General features: G+C 40.3%; 2 protein-coding genes across 2 annotated transcripts; one reads left to right on the top strand and one right to left on the bottom strand.

Annotated features, from left to right (window-relative positions):
* Nucleotides 1-241: 241 nt before the first annotated feature.
* Nucleotides 242-17,628, bottom strand: LOC116180805 (corticotropin-releasing factor receptor 1-like). The gene is made up of 12 exons (XM_031500931.1): nucleotides 17,485-17,628; nucleotides 12,536-12,695; nucleotides 8,591-8,700; nucleotides 6,351-6,503; nucleotides 6,208-6,302; nucleotides 5,992-6,157; nucleotides 5,775-5,940; nucleotides 5,592-5,725; nucleotides 2,349-2,579; nucleotides 2,175-2,302; nucleotides 1,849-2,122; nucleotides 242-1,799 (listed from the first exon to the last, which is right to left on the bottom strand). Exons 2-12 carry the CDS (start codon nucleotides 12,663-12,665, stop codon nucleotides 1,692-1,694), a joined length of 1,695 nt encoding a protein of 564 aa, XP_031356791.1. The 5' UTR covers nucleotides 12,666-12,695; nucleotides 17,485-17,628; the 3' UTR covers nucleotides 242-1,691.
* Nucleotides 7,540-8,585, top strand: LOC116180806 (mRNA turnover protein 4 homolog). The gene is made up of 4 exons (XM_031500932.1): nucleotides 7,540-7,692; nucleotides 7,742-7,986; nucleotides 8,034-8,253; nucleotides 8,302-8,585. Exons 1-4 carry the CDS (start codon nucleotides 7,665-7,667, stop codon nucleotides 8,538-8,540), a joined length of 732 nt encoding a protein of 243 aa, XP_031356792.1. The 5' UTR covers nucleotides 7,540-7,664; the 3' UTR covers nucleotides 8,541-8,585.
* Nucleotides 17,629-18,970: the final 1,342 nt, after the last annotated feature.

The following is an 18,970-nucleotide window of genomic DNA, read 5'->3' as shown; positions in this document are numbered from 1 at the left end:
AACATTCACCTTCAAATATTACGATATATTACGCGCGTTTAATTATACGATGTTGTCCGTATTTGCTATTTCACAAGTCAACTTTATTTGCGATCACTGAACTTAAATATTTACGAGTCAAAGTTTCCACCATTGTTCGCATTTAACGTAATAGTTTCTAAATCGTAAATTGCCCCTTGTAAATGGGAGTCACAAAAAAAAATTTAATTCGCAATTTCGGGCGTTTAATTTACATGTATTTAAACCAATTTACCGTAGACGCACGAAATGTCTCCGCAAATAATACGATAATTACAGTGTAAAATCACCCCGCGCTAAATTACAGGCGGTTAACTTAACCCTGTCTCACTTTTAGGGGCGTGTTCTCTTGCTACAAATAAAACACCGCATACCGGTGGTTGATTTAACTACGCTCGCGCGGCTCAACGGGAGTTTTGTACAAAATAAAACCACTCTACGGTAATTTACAGGTGACCGACTTAACTGTGCCGACCGCTTAACGCTAATTCTTTGACGATTCTCCCCGAACAACCAACCTTTTCCACCAATAAACTAATTTTAGATTACCTTGACGGCCACAAATCAAGACAACGTGGAGTAATCTCTCGCTTATTCAGAGATTTTCACACGACGACTGCAAAACAAACAAAATCTTTCCGGTAATCAAAGACAATATCGCCGTATTCCACTACTCTATCTATTTATCCATGCACAGGGGAACACTGATCTGGTCAGCTTCAGTTGACGTCCTTGAAGAGTAAGCCCATCAAGATCCGCTCCCCTCCTTTTCGTAAATGGAATAATCTCGGTGTTTTTCGGGTTAACGGAGAGAGCCACCTGTATAAGCCCTGAATGCTCACAGACCCGACATCTCAGGACCTAATAAAAGGTCGGTCCTCTCCAACCTCGCATTTGGCTACAATGGCAGCCTGTATCGGTACCCAGCCATCCGACGAATGAGCCCCCCTCCCCCTCCTGCCCTCTGTCTCGCCAACAACTGAGTTCAATGCAGCCATAATGCACCTCGGCTGAGGCTTAATGATGTCCATGTACGGGAGCTGGCTCACCTCCAGGTCCTTGAAGAAGGCCCTACGTTGGAGCATTCCCCTCTTTCGAGGAGCCTGTCCCCTTTACCGGACACCTTTTGAGGGTCCGGTATCCCCTTGTTGTTTCTAATTTTGAGACCGTTAACGGATTTTTATTTTTTCGATTTTGTATGCGGACGAAAGCTGGCGGCGCCGGTTAGTCGTGGGACGTGACGTGATTACTCGGATTACAGGCGGATCTTGTATATTTTGAAATCGTAGCTATCGAGGCTTCTATGTGGCCGGAGTCATCAGGAATTAACTCCACATTGAGTCAATTTAATGGTCTGATTGGACGGAAAAATGGCTTTTCAATGGTGGAAAATATTTGAGTCATGAGAAATGGTATTGAGCCGTGAGAGATATCCTGAAGCGGTCAGCGAAGTTAAATCGGTCACGCTGCGACATTTGCGTCAAGACGCGAGCGAAACGAAGTCAACCCCCTGTAATTTAGCGCAGGGTACTTTATATATAGTTGCGGAAAACATTGCGGGCGTTTACAACTGAGCAACGATTTGTAAAAAATAGTATCTTTAATATATACAGAAATAAACACATTGTACAGTATTGAGTGACTAGAACAGTGTTGCAGTTAATCTCTTGCGTCTAATTATCTTCAGGTAGCATCGTCACCATCTCCATTCCGAGGTGGGGTTCGGAGCGGGATCTCTCCGAATTACTTTCGCAAATCACACACGGAGATATGTCAACTTCCTAACGGGAAAAAGTGGAATTTGTTGTAAGCTAGAAAACTGAGACTTACCGACGAACTAGCGTTGAAGTAAAGCTCGAGCTTCTTTTGCTTTTCGGCTAGAGTCGTGTACTCGGCACTTTTCGCGACTTTCCTCGGCGAGATGTCGTGCCAGCTGCGAACGGTTGTTTTGCACTCGTGGTTTCTCTCTTTGCCGACGGAGGAGGTTGGCTTGGTGTGGTGTAAGCAGTCCCACTTCACCTTGTGCCGACCTTGCGAGCTTACCCCATTATATAGAGAAGTGCTAGAAAGCATCGTGCAAACTGACGATCTGCTTTTAATGGTCCTGAAAACAAAAAGATTAACCACGTCGAAACAACGAGCAAAAGGTGCAGTACTTGAAGTCGTCCTCCAAGCATGCACAGCATCTTCGGAATAGGTACTGGTAGAAAGTGTGGAGGTAAGGTTTGAGTTCGGCCTTCACCTCCCCGTTCAGAAAACAGTAGAGTATCGCCACGAAGAAACCCTTTAAAAACAGTTGCTAGCTGAGAACATGTGACGAGGTGACTCACCTGAAAGCTGGCGAAGAGTTGGTCGCAGATTATCCAAACCAACTCGATGATCTCATTTCTGCCCATGTAGTACGACATGCCTAGGAAGATGGCGTAGTGCACGCCGAACAGTGGAACCAAGACCAACGTGGACTTGGCCCACTTCTGATACCTCCTCGCCTCCTCACTCTCCGATGACCTCAACTTGCTGAGCAGCACCTTCGCAATCCTTATGAAAAGAATTGTGTTGATCTAAAATTGTTTGTTATTCGTTAATTATCTTCAATTGGAACTTGGAACATGTTTCCGGTGAGGGTCGAATCTAGGAAAAAAGATTCTCGACTAAAAAATTGTATCGGGAACAAAGGAGTGCAAGAAGGTTCAAATATTGACGTCTCCTTTTAAGAAGTTTGGTTGGTTTATCAGGATCACAAAAGCGCAAGATGGAAAATTCGTAGGAAGATGCTTTCTCACGTATTATCTCCTCCAAACACAAGCTTTTCGACTAAAGAATTGTATCAGGAGCCAAGAAATGTGAGAAGGTTTAAAAATTAACATCCCCTTTATCAGGATAATTAAAGCGCTAGATGGAAAATGCCCTCTCACGTACTATATGGTCAAAATGCAAGCTTCTCGACTAAAAACTTGTATCAGGAGCAAAGGAGTGCAAGAAGGTTTAAGAATTGATGTCTCCTTTAAAGAAGTTCGGTTAATTTATAAGGATCACAAAAGGGCAAGGTGAGCAATTCATACGAATATGCCTTCTCTCGATTAAAAATTGTATCAGGAGCACAGGAGTGCAAGAAGGATAAAAAATTAACGGCTCCTTTTAAGAATTTCGGTTGATTTATCAGGATCACAGAAGCACTAGATGGAAAATACGTTTGGAAAATGCCCTCTCACGTGTGTGGGTGTCCCAAATACAAGTTCCTCGAATAAAAAATTGCAACAGGAACAAAGAAGGGCAAGAGTGTACAAAAATGAACGTCTCCTTTAAGGAACTTTAGTTGTTTTACCAGGATCATAAAAGCGTAAGATGGAAAATTTGTAGGAAAATGCCCTCTCACATATTATGATCTTCAAATATAAGCTTCTCGACTAAAAACTTGGATGAGGAACAAAGGAGTGGCAGAAGGTTCAAAGTTTAACGTCTCCTTTTAAGACGTTTGGTTGTATTATCAGTATCAGAAAAGCGTAAAATACAGAATTCTTTGCAAAGTGCCTTCTCACGTTTTGTATTCTCAAAAAAAAAGCTTCTCGACTAAAAAATTGTATCCGGAGCGAAGGGGTGCAAGAAGGTTGAAATATCAACGTCTCCTTTTAAGAGGCTCGGTCAATTTATCAGGATCAGAAATGCGCAAGATGGAAAATTAGTATGAAAATAGCTTTTAGTGTATTATATGCGCCCAAATACAGGATTCCCGAGTTAAAAATGATATCAGGAGAAAAGAAATGCGAGAAAGTTCAAATGTCAACACCGCCTTTTAATAGGTTTGATTGATTTATCAGGATCATAAAAGGACAAGATGGAAACCGCCTTCCCAAGCATTATGTTCTACAAATACAAGCTTCCCAACTAAGAAATTGTATCAGGAGCAAAGAAATGCAACAAGGATTAAATATCAACGTCTTCTTTTCGGAAGTTCGGTTGATTTCTCAGGGTCACAAGATTGAAAATGCCTTCTCACGTATTATGTTCTCCAAATACAAGCTTCTCAACTACAAAATTGTATCAGGAGTAAAGGAATGCAAGAATCTTCAAATATCAACGTCTCCTTTTAAGAAGTTTGGTTGATCTATCAGCATCGTAAAAGCGCAAGTTGGAAAATTCCTTGGAAAATGCCTTCCCACGTATTATGTTCTGCAAATACAAGCTTCTGGATTGTATCAGGAGCAAAGGAGTGCAAGACGGTTTAAAAGTTAACGTCTCCTTTAAGAAGTTCGGTTGATTTATCAGGACCATAAAAGGGCAAGATTGAAACTGCTTTCCAACGTATTGTTCACCAAATACAAGGTTCTCGGTTAAGAAATTGTATCAGGAGCAAAGAAATGCAAGTAGGTTTAAAAATTAACGTTTTCTTTTAAGAAGCTCGGTTGATTTATCAGGATTACAGAAGCGCAAAATGGACATTTTCGTTTAAGAAGTTCGCTTGATTTATCAGGATCATAAGGGCGCTGTATGGAAAATTAATAGGAAAATGGCTTTTCGCGCATTATGTGTCCCAATATAAACTTCTTGACTAAAAAGTTGTATCAGGAAAAAAGGAATGCAAGAAGGTTTAAAAATAAAAGCCTCGTTTAAGAAGTTCGGTTGATTTATCAGGACCACAGAAGCGCCAAATGGAAAATTCATACGGAGAAGCCTTCTCATAATAATGTGCTTCAAATTCAAGCTTCTGGACTTAAAAAATAGTATCAGGAGTAAAGGAGAACAAGAAGATTTAAAAATTAACCTCTCCGTTTAACAACTTCGACTGATTCATCAGGAACGTAAAAGAGCAAGATTGAAAATTCGTAGGAAAATCCCTTCTCACGTATTATGTCCTCAAAATAGCTTTTTGACTCAAAAATTGTATCAGGAGTAAAGTAATGCAAGAAAGTTTAAAAATTAACGCATCCTTTTAAAAAGTACGGTGGAATTATCGGGACTACAAAAGAGGAAAGATGGAAAATTTGTAGGAAAATGCTTTTTCACGTATTATGTGCTCCATAGTCAAGTTTCTCGACTAAAAAATTGTATCAGGAACAAAGGAGTGCAAGAAAGTATAAAAATTAACGTCTCCTTTTAAAACATTCTGTTGCTTTATCAGGATTATAAAAGAGCAAGATGGAAAATACGTAAGAAGATGCCTTCTCGGGTATTATGTTCTTCATATAATATGAGCTTTTCGAATAGAAAATTGTATCAGGAGCAAAATATTGCAAGAAGGCTCAAATATTAACGTCTCCTATTAATAGTTTCGGTTGATTTATCAGGGTAAGATGAACACTGCCTTCCCACGGATTATGCACTCCAAATACAAGCTGCTGGACTAAAAAATTGTATCGGAAGCAAAGGAGCGCAAGAAGCTTTAAAAATCAACGTCTCCTTTTAAAAACTGCGGTTGATTTATCAGGATCACAAAAGTGCATGCTGGAACACTCGTAGGAAGATGACTTCTCATGTATTATGTTCTTCAAATACACACTTCTCGACTAAAAAATTGTATCAGGAGCATAGATTCATCAGTCAATAGAATTTTTGCTAAAAGATTCAAGCAGTACCATTATTGATAGCATTGTGGGGATGCGTATGATCAGCAACGTCTGTCGGTCCTTGTCGTGCGTCGTCCAACACAAGCTGTTATCGAGAAAGAGGCGCGCTATCACCCACGGCACTATGACCAAGATCGGCAGACCTAATCAGGAGAAATTAATCTAAACTCCATGCCAGTTTTTGATACGCACCCCACCCCAACACGATGTACAGCGTTATTTTACTGAAGGAGTCCGTGAACAGCGCCCGAAATATCAAATTGTGCAAATACAATCCTTCCATTAAAATCCAGGAGTAATTGGCTGTTATGACGAACTCCCAAAGTGTCGTGAACAGCTTGCAGCTCCAATTGTTAGTCTGAAACAAGACACCTGTTAGGCTGTTAAACTAGCTGAGGTTGTCCAAAACCTGAGTGTCCTCCAAAAACAAAGCTTCTCCGTTCTTCTCCTTGAAGTTGGTGGACAACCCGACGCCCTGCACAAAGATGATGTCCTTCAGCAAGCTCAGGAAGGCCCTGAAGATGAACGACGCGAACAGGTTCATATGCAGGTTGTTCCTCGGGCAGTGTAGCCTTCTACAATTGACCTTGGGTTAGCTCCCGATTGGCGAGTGCCAAAAACTTACTTGATCGAGAACATTATAACGAAGGCCACCAGAAGCGTGCAGAGCGAGATGCTGTAACCGATTCTCGGTATGATCTTCAGTATGGGCACGACGTCCTGGAAAACACAGCCTTAGCGTTTTCGCACATGCATCGCACGTCGTACCTTGTATATCTTCGACAGGTCGTCCTGCAGCGGCACGAACACCGTCGGTTGGTCACTGCCGAAGCATTGCGAGTAGTTCGTCCAGTATTTGTTGAACTGGTCGTGGAAGAACCACTTGCCGTTTTCCATGCACTGGCGAGTCGCATTGTTTACCTGAAAGTGGACAATCAATATGCTGAGAATTAATTAGGGGAATTCAAGAACTTCCCAGGAATGAATCAAGGTCAGGAAGGAGAGGAGAAAAAGGCTAGAAAGAATAGGGGATCGATGACCTTCAATGACTTGGAATTGGCATCAAACTCCTCAAAGCACGAATCGGCCGCGTAAATTTGTTTTAAATCGCAGAACAATTATAAAGGGTCTGTGGGTCTGAATTGCAGTAGGGCCTAGTTAATCTCGTGTATAAAATTGTGCGACCCGTCGGAAGTAAATTACGTAACGCAGTTCTCGTGTTATTAAAATTACGATCCAGTTTTCAATTTTTCTTGGAGGGAGTCCTTTCAAGAGAGAGGGCCCTGCCATTTGTAGCCTAAAGAAAACCACCGATCCTAGCGATATCTGTTAGCTACTGCATTTAATCATTATATTTGGATCCATTTTCATTAGTTCGGGAAGTTCTGCAGTCTGTTTAGACTCTTTCTAGATCGCTCCAGATCTTTCTTAGAACGCATTTGCTTTTCAAGTCCTTTTTAGACCTTAGTCTTTGTTCTTTTAAGGACCCGATGAAAAAAGCACTAAAAGTTCTTACAAATTTCAGAGGTAGCTGCACTTTCCATCTTCTGTAAAGCGTCTGAAAAGTACTGGAAAGGTCCTAGAAAATTCTGGAAAGAAACTCTTTGAACGGATGATAAAAGCTTCCACGGATAGTGGTCCAAATTGTTTAAAATAGTCAGTGAACATACTTGGGGATTAACACGCGAAAAGGAGGGACACCAAAAAGCATTCTAGCATTCTTTTGTATAATTTCAAAAAATTGCAAACATGAAATTTAGTCTTAATATAATTTAAATGCATAATTAATTAACACACTCCATTTAAAACAACGAATATCGAGCAACAGATAAAGGCTTATTAAATAGTCAAAAAGTGTTATCGAACCAGTTGTTGTTGAACACCCTGTATTCCTTCGTCAAAGTAGTTCACTTGTCAATTAGAAGTTCTGAAGTATCACGCGCTTTTGTTGCGGTCATTTTAACTACGGTATTGATTATCTTTGCACGTGTTGTGCTTTAATTACGTTAAACACGCGTTATTTAAACAACTCTTTCTAATTAATTATAAAATCGTGTCTCTCGCTGCACTTACACTAACAAAATGCCTAAATCAAAAAGGGATAAGAAAGGTAAGCGATTCTAACCTCACTTCTTCCAACTAAACGGGCACTTCTGCAGTTTCCCTAACGAAAACGAACAAAAAGGGCCTAGTGCTCAAACAGAAAATCGTCGAGGACGTTCGAAATTGCGTCGAGACCTTTAGCAGCATCTACGTGTTCACCTACAAAAACATGCGAACGGACAAAATGCAAAACTTGAGGCAGGAGTGGAAGCCGAGCCGTTTCTTCTTCGGTAAAAACAAAATCATCGCCATCGGCCTTGGGCGAACGCCCGAGGAGGAGGCGGACGAAGACCTGCACAAGGTAAACGATCCCGTTTTACGCATCGCCCGCTCACCACTCACTTTCAGCTTTCGAAGTGCTTAAAAGGCCAATGCGGCCTGCTCTTCACAAACTCCCCGAAGGACGAGGTGATGGAGTGGTTCGGCCGATACGAAGTCGAGGACTACGCGAGGACCGGTTTTAAAACGACGACGAAAGTGAAACTGGAGGAGGGGCCGATGAAACAATTCGCGCACTCCCTGGAGCCGTACCTGCGACAGTTAGGCTTACCGACGAAACTGGAGAAGGGTGAGACAACTTCGGGTGTTTCTCTATAAGCTCACTGTCGTTTTGTAGGGGTTGTTACGTTAATTAAGGATTATGAGGTGTGCAAGGAGGGCAGCGTGTTGACGCCCGAGCAGGCGAAAATATTGGAACTGCTCGATTATCGGCTGGCTAAGTTTAAGTTCGCGTTGAAGGGCTGCTGGATTAAAGGGGAAGGATTTGAGGTGATCAGTAGGGCGGAGGAAGATCAAGAGGATGCTGAGATTAACGAGGAGGGTGACGATGTCGAGATGGATGATGAACATGATTAATTTTGTACCGTTTTTTAAATTATAAATTGTTGAATGTCTTTTTTACTTACCGGTTTGTCGAAGCCCACGATGTATGTTGGGCAGCCAATTGTCGCAAAGGTGTTTGCAGGCGTGATTGGCCAGCAAAGTATGTCGTCCCAATATGCCGGGCAGAATGTACCTGTAATAAGTAATTTTTTTGTACCAAGTGAAGATCGGTGAATGTAGGTGGGAGTACAATGTGTTGCCTACCCGGCAAGGAACAAAATCTCATTTGAACTACATAAAAACCTAGGCAAACTCCTTCAGTCTCCTTGTTACCACAAGATCCTGTAAAGGCATCCTGATACCATAACTTAATGTAATCATGTAAGAAGAATTTCTTACGCCTCTGTGCTCCTGGTGCAAGAATCCTTAAATTAAAATGATTCAGTAGCAGGAGAACAGATTATGTAAGATCTCTATTGTGTTTAAATGGCCGCCGGTCGTTATTTAATAAAAATTAACGTCCGGAAGTCACCCCAGTTCTTCCTTTTCCTCCAAAATGTTCAAAGTCCTCAGAACCCGAGTTTTCGGGTTTCGGCTATACGCTTTCCTCCAAAAAGTTCTCTTAGGAATTGTTATGACAGTTTTTTTCGCGAGTCTTTTCTTGCCACAAGAAATTATTTACTCGATCATTCTTTTTCTGTGATCCGGATACAATAATACAACAAAAGAAGAGTTTGCCAGTTAAAAAACCATGTATTTGGAGCAGGGGAGCATTTTTTTCGTACATTATCCACTCCTTATACAGGATTGTTAAAAAGTAAACCTTCTCGTTTATGTTCTCCTATAGTAATTTTACAAGAGTGTGGTAATTGATACCCCGTGGATTAAGTACGAGCAGGAACACCTTTTCGCGCATTGTATTCTCCTGATATAGGATTGGTAAACAATTAAAGTGAAGGGTTGAAATACTTCTCTGGTGATGAAAAAGAGACCTCTTCGTCCATCATGTTTTCCTAGTAGAATATTATAAACGGTTTACCATTCGATACACCGTGTATTATGAGCAGGAGCACATCCTACTATATATGAGCTCTTGACAGGATTGGTACAAATTTTAGAATAAGTAACCTCTTTGATAAAAATTTGCTAAAAGAAGACGTGTATACTTCCAACAGTTTCTGTAATGCGGATAAAATAATTATTTGTTCTATAAGATTTGGTATCAGGAAAACAAATTGTGTACACCTCTCTGTACACCAATAACCTAGCTTGACAATCTTAGGGATTAAATATTTGTATCCAAAGACGATTAAATAACGACATTCGTATACTGAGGGGTATGGATACCCCCCCAGACCCCCCGGAAGTACATTTGTTCACCCTAAACACGTTTTAAAAAATGAGGGTGTAAAATTTTGGGGAAAAATGTTGAACCGGGGGGTCTGGGGGGTATGGAATACCCCCCAGGTACAATAAGAAAGATACAACGTTAACGTCTACACTACTAAGATACGACATTCGCATACTGAGGTGTATGGATACCCCCCCAGACCCCCCGGAAGTACATTTGTTCACCCTAAACACGTTTTCAAAAAATTAGGGTGTAAAATTTTGGGGAAAAATGTTGAACCGGGGGGTCTGGGGGGTATGGAATACCCCCCAGGTACAATAAGAAAGATACAACGTTAACGTCTACACTACTAAGATACGACATTCGCATACTGAGGTGTATGGATACCCCCCCAGACCCCCCGGAAGTACATTTGTTCACCCTAAACACGTTTTCAAAAAATTAGGGTATAAAATTTCGGGGTCAAATGTTGAACCGGGGGGTCTGGGGGGTATGGAATACCCCCCAGGAGAATAAGATCCAACGTTCATTTCTCTACAACTAACAGGTATTCCAATACCCCCCTGACCCCCCGGAAGTACATACGTTCACCCTAAACTCGTTTTAAAAAAATTAGGGTGTAAAATTTTGGGGAAACATGTTGAACCGTGGGGTCTGGGGGGTATGGAATACCCCCCAGGACAATAAGAAAGATACAACGTTAACGTCTACACTACTAAGATACGACATTCGTTTACTGAGGTGGTTGGATACCCCCCAGACCCCCGGAAGTACATACGTTAACCCTAAACACGTTTTAAAGAAATTAGGGTGTAAAATCTTGGGGTCAAATGTTGAACCGGGAGGTCTGGGGAGTATGGAATACCCCCCGGAAAAATAAGAAAGATACAAAACGAGAATTTCTCTACAACTAGCAGGTATTCCAATACCCCCAGGCCCCCCGGAAGTACATTCGTTCACCCTAAATACGTTTTAAAAAAATTAGGGTATAAAATTTTGGGGAAACATGTTGAACCGGGGGGTCTGGGGGGTATGGAATACCCCCCAGGACAATAAGAAAGATACAACGTGAACGTCTCCACTACTAAGATACGACATTCCTATACTGAGGGGTATGGATACCCCCAGACCCCCCGGAAGTACATACGCTCACCATAAACACGTTTTAAAAAAATCAGGGTGTAAAATTTTGGGGAAAAATGTTGAACCGGGGGTCTGGGGGGTATGGAATACCCCCCAGGACAAGAAGAAAGATACAACGTTGATTTCTCTACAACTAACAGGTATTCCAATACCCCCCCGACCTCCCGGAAATACGTTCACTCTCAAAAACCCAAGATTGTTTTCTTCCAAAACTAGGGTGTCAACGTGTTAAGGATATTAAAGATTTTGGGGGAGAATGCAGAACTTGTGGGTTTGGGGAGAGAGAGTGGTTAGAAATACCGCTCCATGATAATGAGAAGGGCTCAAAGTTTATCTCTCTACAACGAACTTAAGACATTTGTATTCTAGGGGGCATTCCAGACCTCTGGAGATACGTTCATCTTTGGGGAAGTGTTGAACTGGGGGGTTCCATACCCCCCAGGACAATAAGAAAGATACAACGTTCAATTCTCTACAACTAACGTAAACTGGTGGGTATTGGAATACCCTCCAGACATCCCCGAAATACCTTAACCTTCAAAAACCAAAGTTTTTGTTCCAAAACTCGGGTGTACCTGTAAAGGGTATTAAAGATTTTGGGGAAGAATGTCGAACTGGGGGGTTTATGAGGGTTAGGAATACGCTTCAGAAAAATATGAAGGAAACAACGTTTATCACTCTACAACGAACGTAACAGATTTGTATCCTGGGGGGTACGGCCCACCCTATAAAGATGTTTTTAAAACTTAGGGCGTACGATTTTGGGAAGTCGGGGGAGGGGGGGGGGAGGTTTAAACCCCCAGAGTGGTGGATTGGAGGGTCTGGGAACCATTGGAGATACAAAATATCCCTAATCACTTGCTCCACTCGCTCGCAAGCTCGTTCGTGTCTCACACGTAATACTTTTGAGTAATAAGCGTCATAACATGCTCGTAAAACTATTAAAGGAGAATTTTGGATTGGAATTAACGTAACAATTGAGCACTATAAATCCGCGACTTTTCGTCAACCTACCGATCATAGTCGAGTACGTCACGATCGACACCGTTGTCTTTTGGCCTTGAACGAAACATATGCAACTTTGTATCCAGTTCGAAAACATAAACATTTCCAATGTTAAAAGAAAGTCATCATTTACTTCTCACTACTAACATAATTATGACAGTTGTATACCGGCCGGGGGGAGGGGGGGGTAATCCATACTCGCCAGACCCCCCCTATCTTTTTCATTTTATTATTATTTATTCAAATTACATTTTGAGTTATTTTAACAAATATTTCGCAAAAAAAAGCTTTACGGAAATTAATTGATGTTTTTTTTTTTCAAATTGTCATCCCTTCAGCTTTATTTAGCGACCCTCGAAGTTCGATTAAACTAAATGCATATTGGAAGCTTTATTTCTAAGTCCCTGTGTTATATTTTCCGTTTTATTACCGCGGAATTGGACTTTTTTTATGTCTGTCAATAAAATACTTATTTTAATAAAAATTTATTCAAAGGAGCATGCGAGAAATGGCCAATTTAATGACTTACCCGTTGAATTGTAGATCGCGGTCGCGTTCTCGTAAAGAACCCCCGATCCGTACCTCTCAATGCAACCCCTTCGCGCCTTCGAGACCTCCGTGTCTTGGTAATCTGATGGATCGAGCGGCTTATTTTGCATTGCAGATGCGTGCGGGATCCGTTTCGGACGCTGCAACAGAGAGAAGCATCGGAACCTTTCCTCGAGAGCCAAAAGAGAATTTGTTCGTCCTTTGCGTTGCTCCCGCTGGACGCGAAGCGGTCACCTTCGCGACTGTTTGGTAATAAGCAAATTAATTTCGAAACCCACGACACATAATCGAAAGTGATCAATATTTGCAAAATGTGAAGGTGCTCGTAAACAATTACCTTAATAGCTTTGAAGTATTATATTTCTTATTAATTAGCGTCTTTTTTGGGGGCGACGACGAGATGCTAATTATTGCGCTTTTATGTCCTCGTAAAGTTGAAGGTTCTAGCAGCTTCGATCGGAATGTGACAATTTTTCGGGATACTTTAAAGGTCTCCCTCTCTCTCTTTTTCTCAAGGTTATGCTTACTTACCAGAAACTCTTAATTGTCGCTGATTTCCTCTGTGTCTGTCTCTGTCCGCCTCTGTCTGTCGCTTTCTATCTTCTATCCGTCTTTGTCTCTCATTTGTTTGGTCTATGCCTGTCTCTGTCGTTACCTGACCATCTGCTACCTGATATTGTTTCTACGTAAATACCGGCAGTGTGCGTCCATCTGAGGGATGAAATCTGAGTATTGAGTTCTGTTAGAATGATGCACGTGCAGAGGGGTATAGATTTGTTCCTTCTAATTTTTAGAAAATAGAAACTTGATGGTGGTAAAGGGTCCGATGACTACATGGTGCAGAAATTCCGAGCAAGCCCACTGATTTTATGTCAACGTGTCCAAGGTTCACGAAAGTGAATTCCGCTCTGCTAACAAAGCCTACTAGTAAAACGTAATGCGTATATATTGGTCCTTCGAACCGAATCAGTAGAACAGAAACAGGAACAATTACTCAAATTGCTATTTGCGTGCAAAAATGAACAGGATGCCGCCTTGTTAATTTTGAAGAACTGAAGAAATAGTAAGAATTTTCAAAAATTTTGAAGAAACCAAAGTATCCGAACTGGAAAGTGAAAAATTCGCACAATTTCAAAGAACGAGAAATTATGAAAAACTGAACAATTTGAATAATCTCAAAAATCTGATGACATCAAGAAGTCTGAAGAACCGAAACAATAGAGGAGTTTGAAACCGTAGACTGGGAAAGGATAGAAGAATGAAAGATTTTGAAGAATCTGAAGCTAAAATGTGATCGAGCAAGGACATAAGAAGGTTTGAAAAAAACCGATTAATTCGAGAAGAATTTTGAGAATCCTAGGAAGCCGAAACGTCGAAAGAATCAGAAGAAATGTAGTGGAAGATCATAAGCAATCGAGGATACTGAAAAATTCGGAGTATCTTCAAAATTGGAAGAAAGGAAAGAAGCTGAAGAATTCGAAGAGGCTACAGAAGCTTGAGAGTGCGAAGCCAAAGATGAAACCAATGAAGGATCACAAAAACCCAGAATCTAAAGCAACTACAGAATATGAAGACGAAGAAGAAGACGTAGGACATGAGGATGAGGAGATAAAGAACCCGAGGAGGTAGGGTGTAAAATTGGACAGAAATAAATGAAAACATTATTTAAATTAAAGACGAAGAAGAACGAAGAAAAAACGAAGAACACTTGGAATACGAAGAAAACGTGGCAGATCACGAAGACGGGAAAAAAGAGAAAGCCGCAGAAGTTTAGGAAGACAAAAGAGAAGAAGGCGGGGAAGAAATGGAAGAAGATTGAGAAAGAGAGAGGAAAACGAAGGCAAAGAAAATGAAAAAACTGAAAAGGTAGGAAAAATATAAATGGAAATTGTATTTTCAAATTCGGGATGAAGGAAAACGAGGAGGAATAACGAAAAATTCGACGAATTCTTGGAAAACCTAGAAGACGAGGAAGACATTTCGTGATTCTCCGTTGGAGGCTGCTGTGAACTGTCCGCAACATTTAAAGGTCCCTATGGAAAGCGTGGTAGCCGAGGCAGACGAGAAAAAAGATAAAAACGAAGAAGTCGATGTAAAAAAGACGATGGTGATTTAAAAAGGCGAAGAAGAAAGGAGGCCGAAAAACATGAGAATATGGGGAGTAACATAGGGCAAAAGTGAATGAAAATTGTATTTTCACATTCTAGATGAAGAAAAACGAAGAGCAAAAGAAAAACAAATTGAGGAAGTGACCAAGAAGACGAAAGAGCGACGAAAACGTAGAAGGTATAGAAGAAAAGATCGACAATGAAGATGGGAAGATAAAAGAGGCAGCGACAAATGAGGTGGCAGATAGTAAGATGGGACAGAGATAAATGAAAACGAAGAAATCAAAAAAAGACGATGACGACTGGGAAGATGAAGAAAACGTCAAAAAGACGAAGGTGATGAAGAAAGCGTGGAAGATGGAGAACGAGGGAGAAAGACGAAGAAGGCGAAAAAGATCGCAAATGAAAGGAACCCGATTCTAAAGAAAGCCAAAGAAACGGAAGGAAAAGTGAAAGATCAGAAAAATCAAATCAATCTTCGCCCACTCTAAAATAAAGATGTAAAAAAATAAATAAATAAAAAGATTAAGACGAAGAAAACAAAGAAGAGTATGTAGGAGAAGGAGGCGGAGGAAAACGAGGTAGAAGTAAGATGGGACAGAAATAAATGAAAACGAAGAGGAAAAAGATTATGACTCGGAAGACGAAGAGAACGTGGCAGACCAAGAAGACGAAGGTCATGAAGAGAGCGAAGAGAGAAAGACGAAGGAAGCAAAGAAGGAGAAAAAGATGGGAAGATGAGTAACATAGGGCAAAAATAAATGGAAATTATATGTTCAAATTCGCGATGAAGGAAAACGAAGATCAACATGAAGAAAAGAAGGAAAAATGCGAGAAGCTCTTAGAAGACAAATAAGACGTGACGGACGAGGAACACGAGAAAGAAGCGGAGGACGAAGAAGATAAAAAAGATAAAGAAAACAAAAAGATGTAGAAGGTAAATGAGATAAGAATATTGATCAGAAGATGCTGGTTATTTCAATACTATAAAGGACTCAAAAACCCCTTTGCGATTTTTGAAAGCTGTTGTAGGCCCATAAGGACATTCAAAGGTTAATAAACCTTTAAAGGCTCGAACTCTACACGTTGCTAAGGAGGAGCCTTTGAAATTAAGGGCTTTTAATGAACTATGCTCTTTTAAAGCGAATTATAATCACTTTTAAAAGCTTGCAGTGGGACTTTAAATGCCAACTAAATGTTTTCAGAACATTAAAAAACCTTTGGTGATTCTTGAAGACCTTTGGAAGCACCTGTGAACTGTTCACAACATTTAAAGGTTCCTAAAGAGTTTTAAAGACCCTTTAACATACGTAGAGAACCATATAGATCATAGAGGGCCTAAAACTGTTTTTTGATTTTAAAGATGCCCTTAAGGATCAATTATACCTTTAAAGAGTTGGCACTTAAAATGTTAAATGCTTCTGAAGTTTTCAAAAACTTTGAAAACTGCCAAAAGTTCACAAAACATAAAAAGGGGAGAATCTCCGGAACCCTTTGGAAGACTCTTGGAGGGAGACTGAAGGCTTTTGAAATTTGACGCTACAGGTAATGACTCTTAAAACCTTCAGGACTTACCAAAGATATTGAAGGCTCTTCATGTAGGCCGTTTAAACCGTGTATGGAATACTTTGAAAGGTCCTTATACGCTTGGAAGGGCTATCTAAAGGTTTCAAATCCGAAAACATACGAATTTTTTTATCAGTCATTTAGATTCTTTGAATCCCTTTAAAATCAGCTTGGCTCTTGGAAGGGCTGCTAACAAATGACAAAATCCTTAAAGACCTTTAAGGACTCACAAAACATCTTAAAGGTTCTTCAAGCTTAGCCTTTTGCAGACTATTCGGCAGTATTAAAGGGTATTATTCGCTTTGAACGAAGGTTTTCAAAGTCTTAAAGGTCTTAAAGCAGGGGAAGGTCCAGCTCTTAAAGACAGCTTCTGAAAGGTTTTAAGGAACTCCGACGTGCTACTTGAAAATAGTTTTAAAGACCTTTACTGAATCTTAAACGTTAAAGGTCTATCCCTTTGGGATGTAAATACCTTTAAAGATTCCTAAGGTTCTAGAAACCTAAAGGCCCATGAAAGGCTCTTTAAGGGGAGCCTCTTAAAAGACCTCGAAACCTACTAAAGGGATAAAAAGGTTCCTTAAGGCTACTGAAAGCCTTTAAGTGTAAGTGAAACTTTTTACAGGTCTTAAAGGCGCGCTAAGGCTAGGACACTGAGGATTTTCAAAGGGTCTTAATCACTAAACGCCTACCTACTGAAGCTTTTGAAAATTTGCAGACCCTCTTAAACCTTGAAGACTCCTAAAACTCAAAAAAAGACCCTTTACTACTCTCAAAGGCTGACAAAAACACCAAAAAGGCTTATGGAACTTCGCACCAATGCTTTTTGATCATTCAGCATCAGCTGCAGTTTCTGTTGCTGCTGCTCTCGCCTATATAGGTACATTGTATAAACAATAACGTTCAATTAGTGCATACAATCAAGATCGGAGATTCGATTATTTTTCTCAAACTCGATAAGTGTTAATACATCCGTCTCTTTTTCACCTCGATCCATATCACGGAATTCTCATTAAAAAGCAGTTTACGATGAGGCAAGCTTGATCGTTACACAATAGATGCTTTCAATCTTGGCGACAATACCAATTTCGTGATCAAAATTGCAAGAATGTCGCCCCCTTTCGGTACGGGATCAGTCCTAAATTGGATCGCCCTGTTTTCATTACTTCGACATTTGCATTTCAAAAGCGAGCGATCGCTTTTAAATTGACTAATTTTTTTTTGATACGTGGACCTTTGGTGGACGCTTTTAACTTACCGTTGGAAGGGCGCACAGATTCACTTTGTCAGCACTAATTTTTTTTCTGATACGCTGTAATTACACCGATTTATCGCCTTCGCGACTTATCTAGGTTTCGTTAAGTGCGCCTTGCTTTAAATTGTAACGCACCTTTTCTATTGATAACGGAACTGATAGCGCCACTTTATACGCGGTAGCTTATCTGTCTCGCTTCCTAAATTAAAAGTCGGGAGATGGCACTCTTCGACATTTAGGGGCTCGCGTACCGCTTTCCCCTCGTAAATAATTGTATTAATCTCTGCTGAAACAATTTTTTTTCCAAATTGGTTTCATCAGGACATGCAATTATTGCTATAGAAGGATTAAACATGACGGGAAATGGTGTAACGGGAGTCGAAGACGCTCCAATAAGATGAATCGAGTCGCCGGTTTTGCGTGCTATACTGCTATAAGCTCGAGTAGTACAGCTTAGTCATATCCGTCCGTTGATAAGTGCAGCTTGAATTTTTTCTAATTTGTATTGATGTAGGAAGGATTAGTGGTAGAGTTCGTTTGGATATTAAGGACGCGAAATTTTAAAACTCTAATCATTGTAAATAAATCAGTCGTTGAATCAAAGTCATTTTTTTCAGTTACTCAATGGAGGTGCGAGGAACAGCTTACAATCGGTACAAGTGACGGTGTGCCCCACACACCCCTCCAATCTTCTCGATCTCCAACCGAGGTTCAACATGGGCCTTCGATCCAACAACGCAGACAGCCATTCAGAGCTGGGCAGTATTCGATTTTGTAAATACTTTTTAGTATTCAAATCCTTTGTAATTAAATACTTTTATGGAAGCAGTATTTGTATTTGTAACTCAAATACTTTCACAAATATTTAGTATTCGAATACTTCGCAAAGTATTTGGATACTTCGTAAAGTATTCGAATACTTCGCAAGGTATTTGAATACTTTGAGACAATTCGTACTTTTTCGATCAGACTTCTCAATCAAAAGTTATGGACTAGAAACCAATTTCGAAAAAAAATTCAAAGGGCTGTAACTTTTGAACTAATAGCCCAATCTTGGAACTGTTTAAAATTATGGATCCTACAGGTTACATCTATAAGAAAATTTTTTTCCGGGTCGATCTGAGAAAATTTTTTTTGCGAGCCTCAAAAAAAGGCAGTGTATAACCTTCCTTTTTCACCAAAAATCGACTGCACCAAAATTTCTCGGGAAAACACTTTTTCTTATTAATTTTGGTGCGTAGAATCCAAAACAATTCGTACTTTTTCGATCAGACTTCTCAATCAAAAGTTATAGACTAGAAACCAATTTCGAAAGAAAATTCAAAGGGCTGTAACTTTTGAACTAGTAGCCCAATCTTGGAACTGTTTGAAATTATGGATTCTACAGGCCACATTCTATAAGAAAATTTTTTTCCGGGTCGATCTGAGACAATTTTTTTTTCGGGCCTCAAAAAAAAGGCAGTGTATAACCTTCCTTTTTTACCAAAAA

This window comes from Photinus pyralis, unplaced genomic scaffold (assembly GCF_008802855.1).
Source record: "Photinus pyralis isolate 1611_PpyrPB1 unplaced genomic scaffold, Ppyr1.3 Ppyr1.4_LG9, whole genome shotgun sequence".
Classification (NCBI taxonomy): Eukaryota; Metazoa; Arthropoda; class Insecta; order Coleoptera; family Lampyridae; genus Photinus; species Photinus pyralis.
This window is presented reverse-complemented; position numbering and strand designations above follow the sequence as displayed.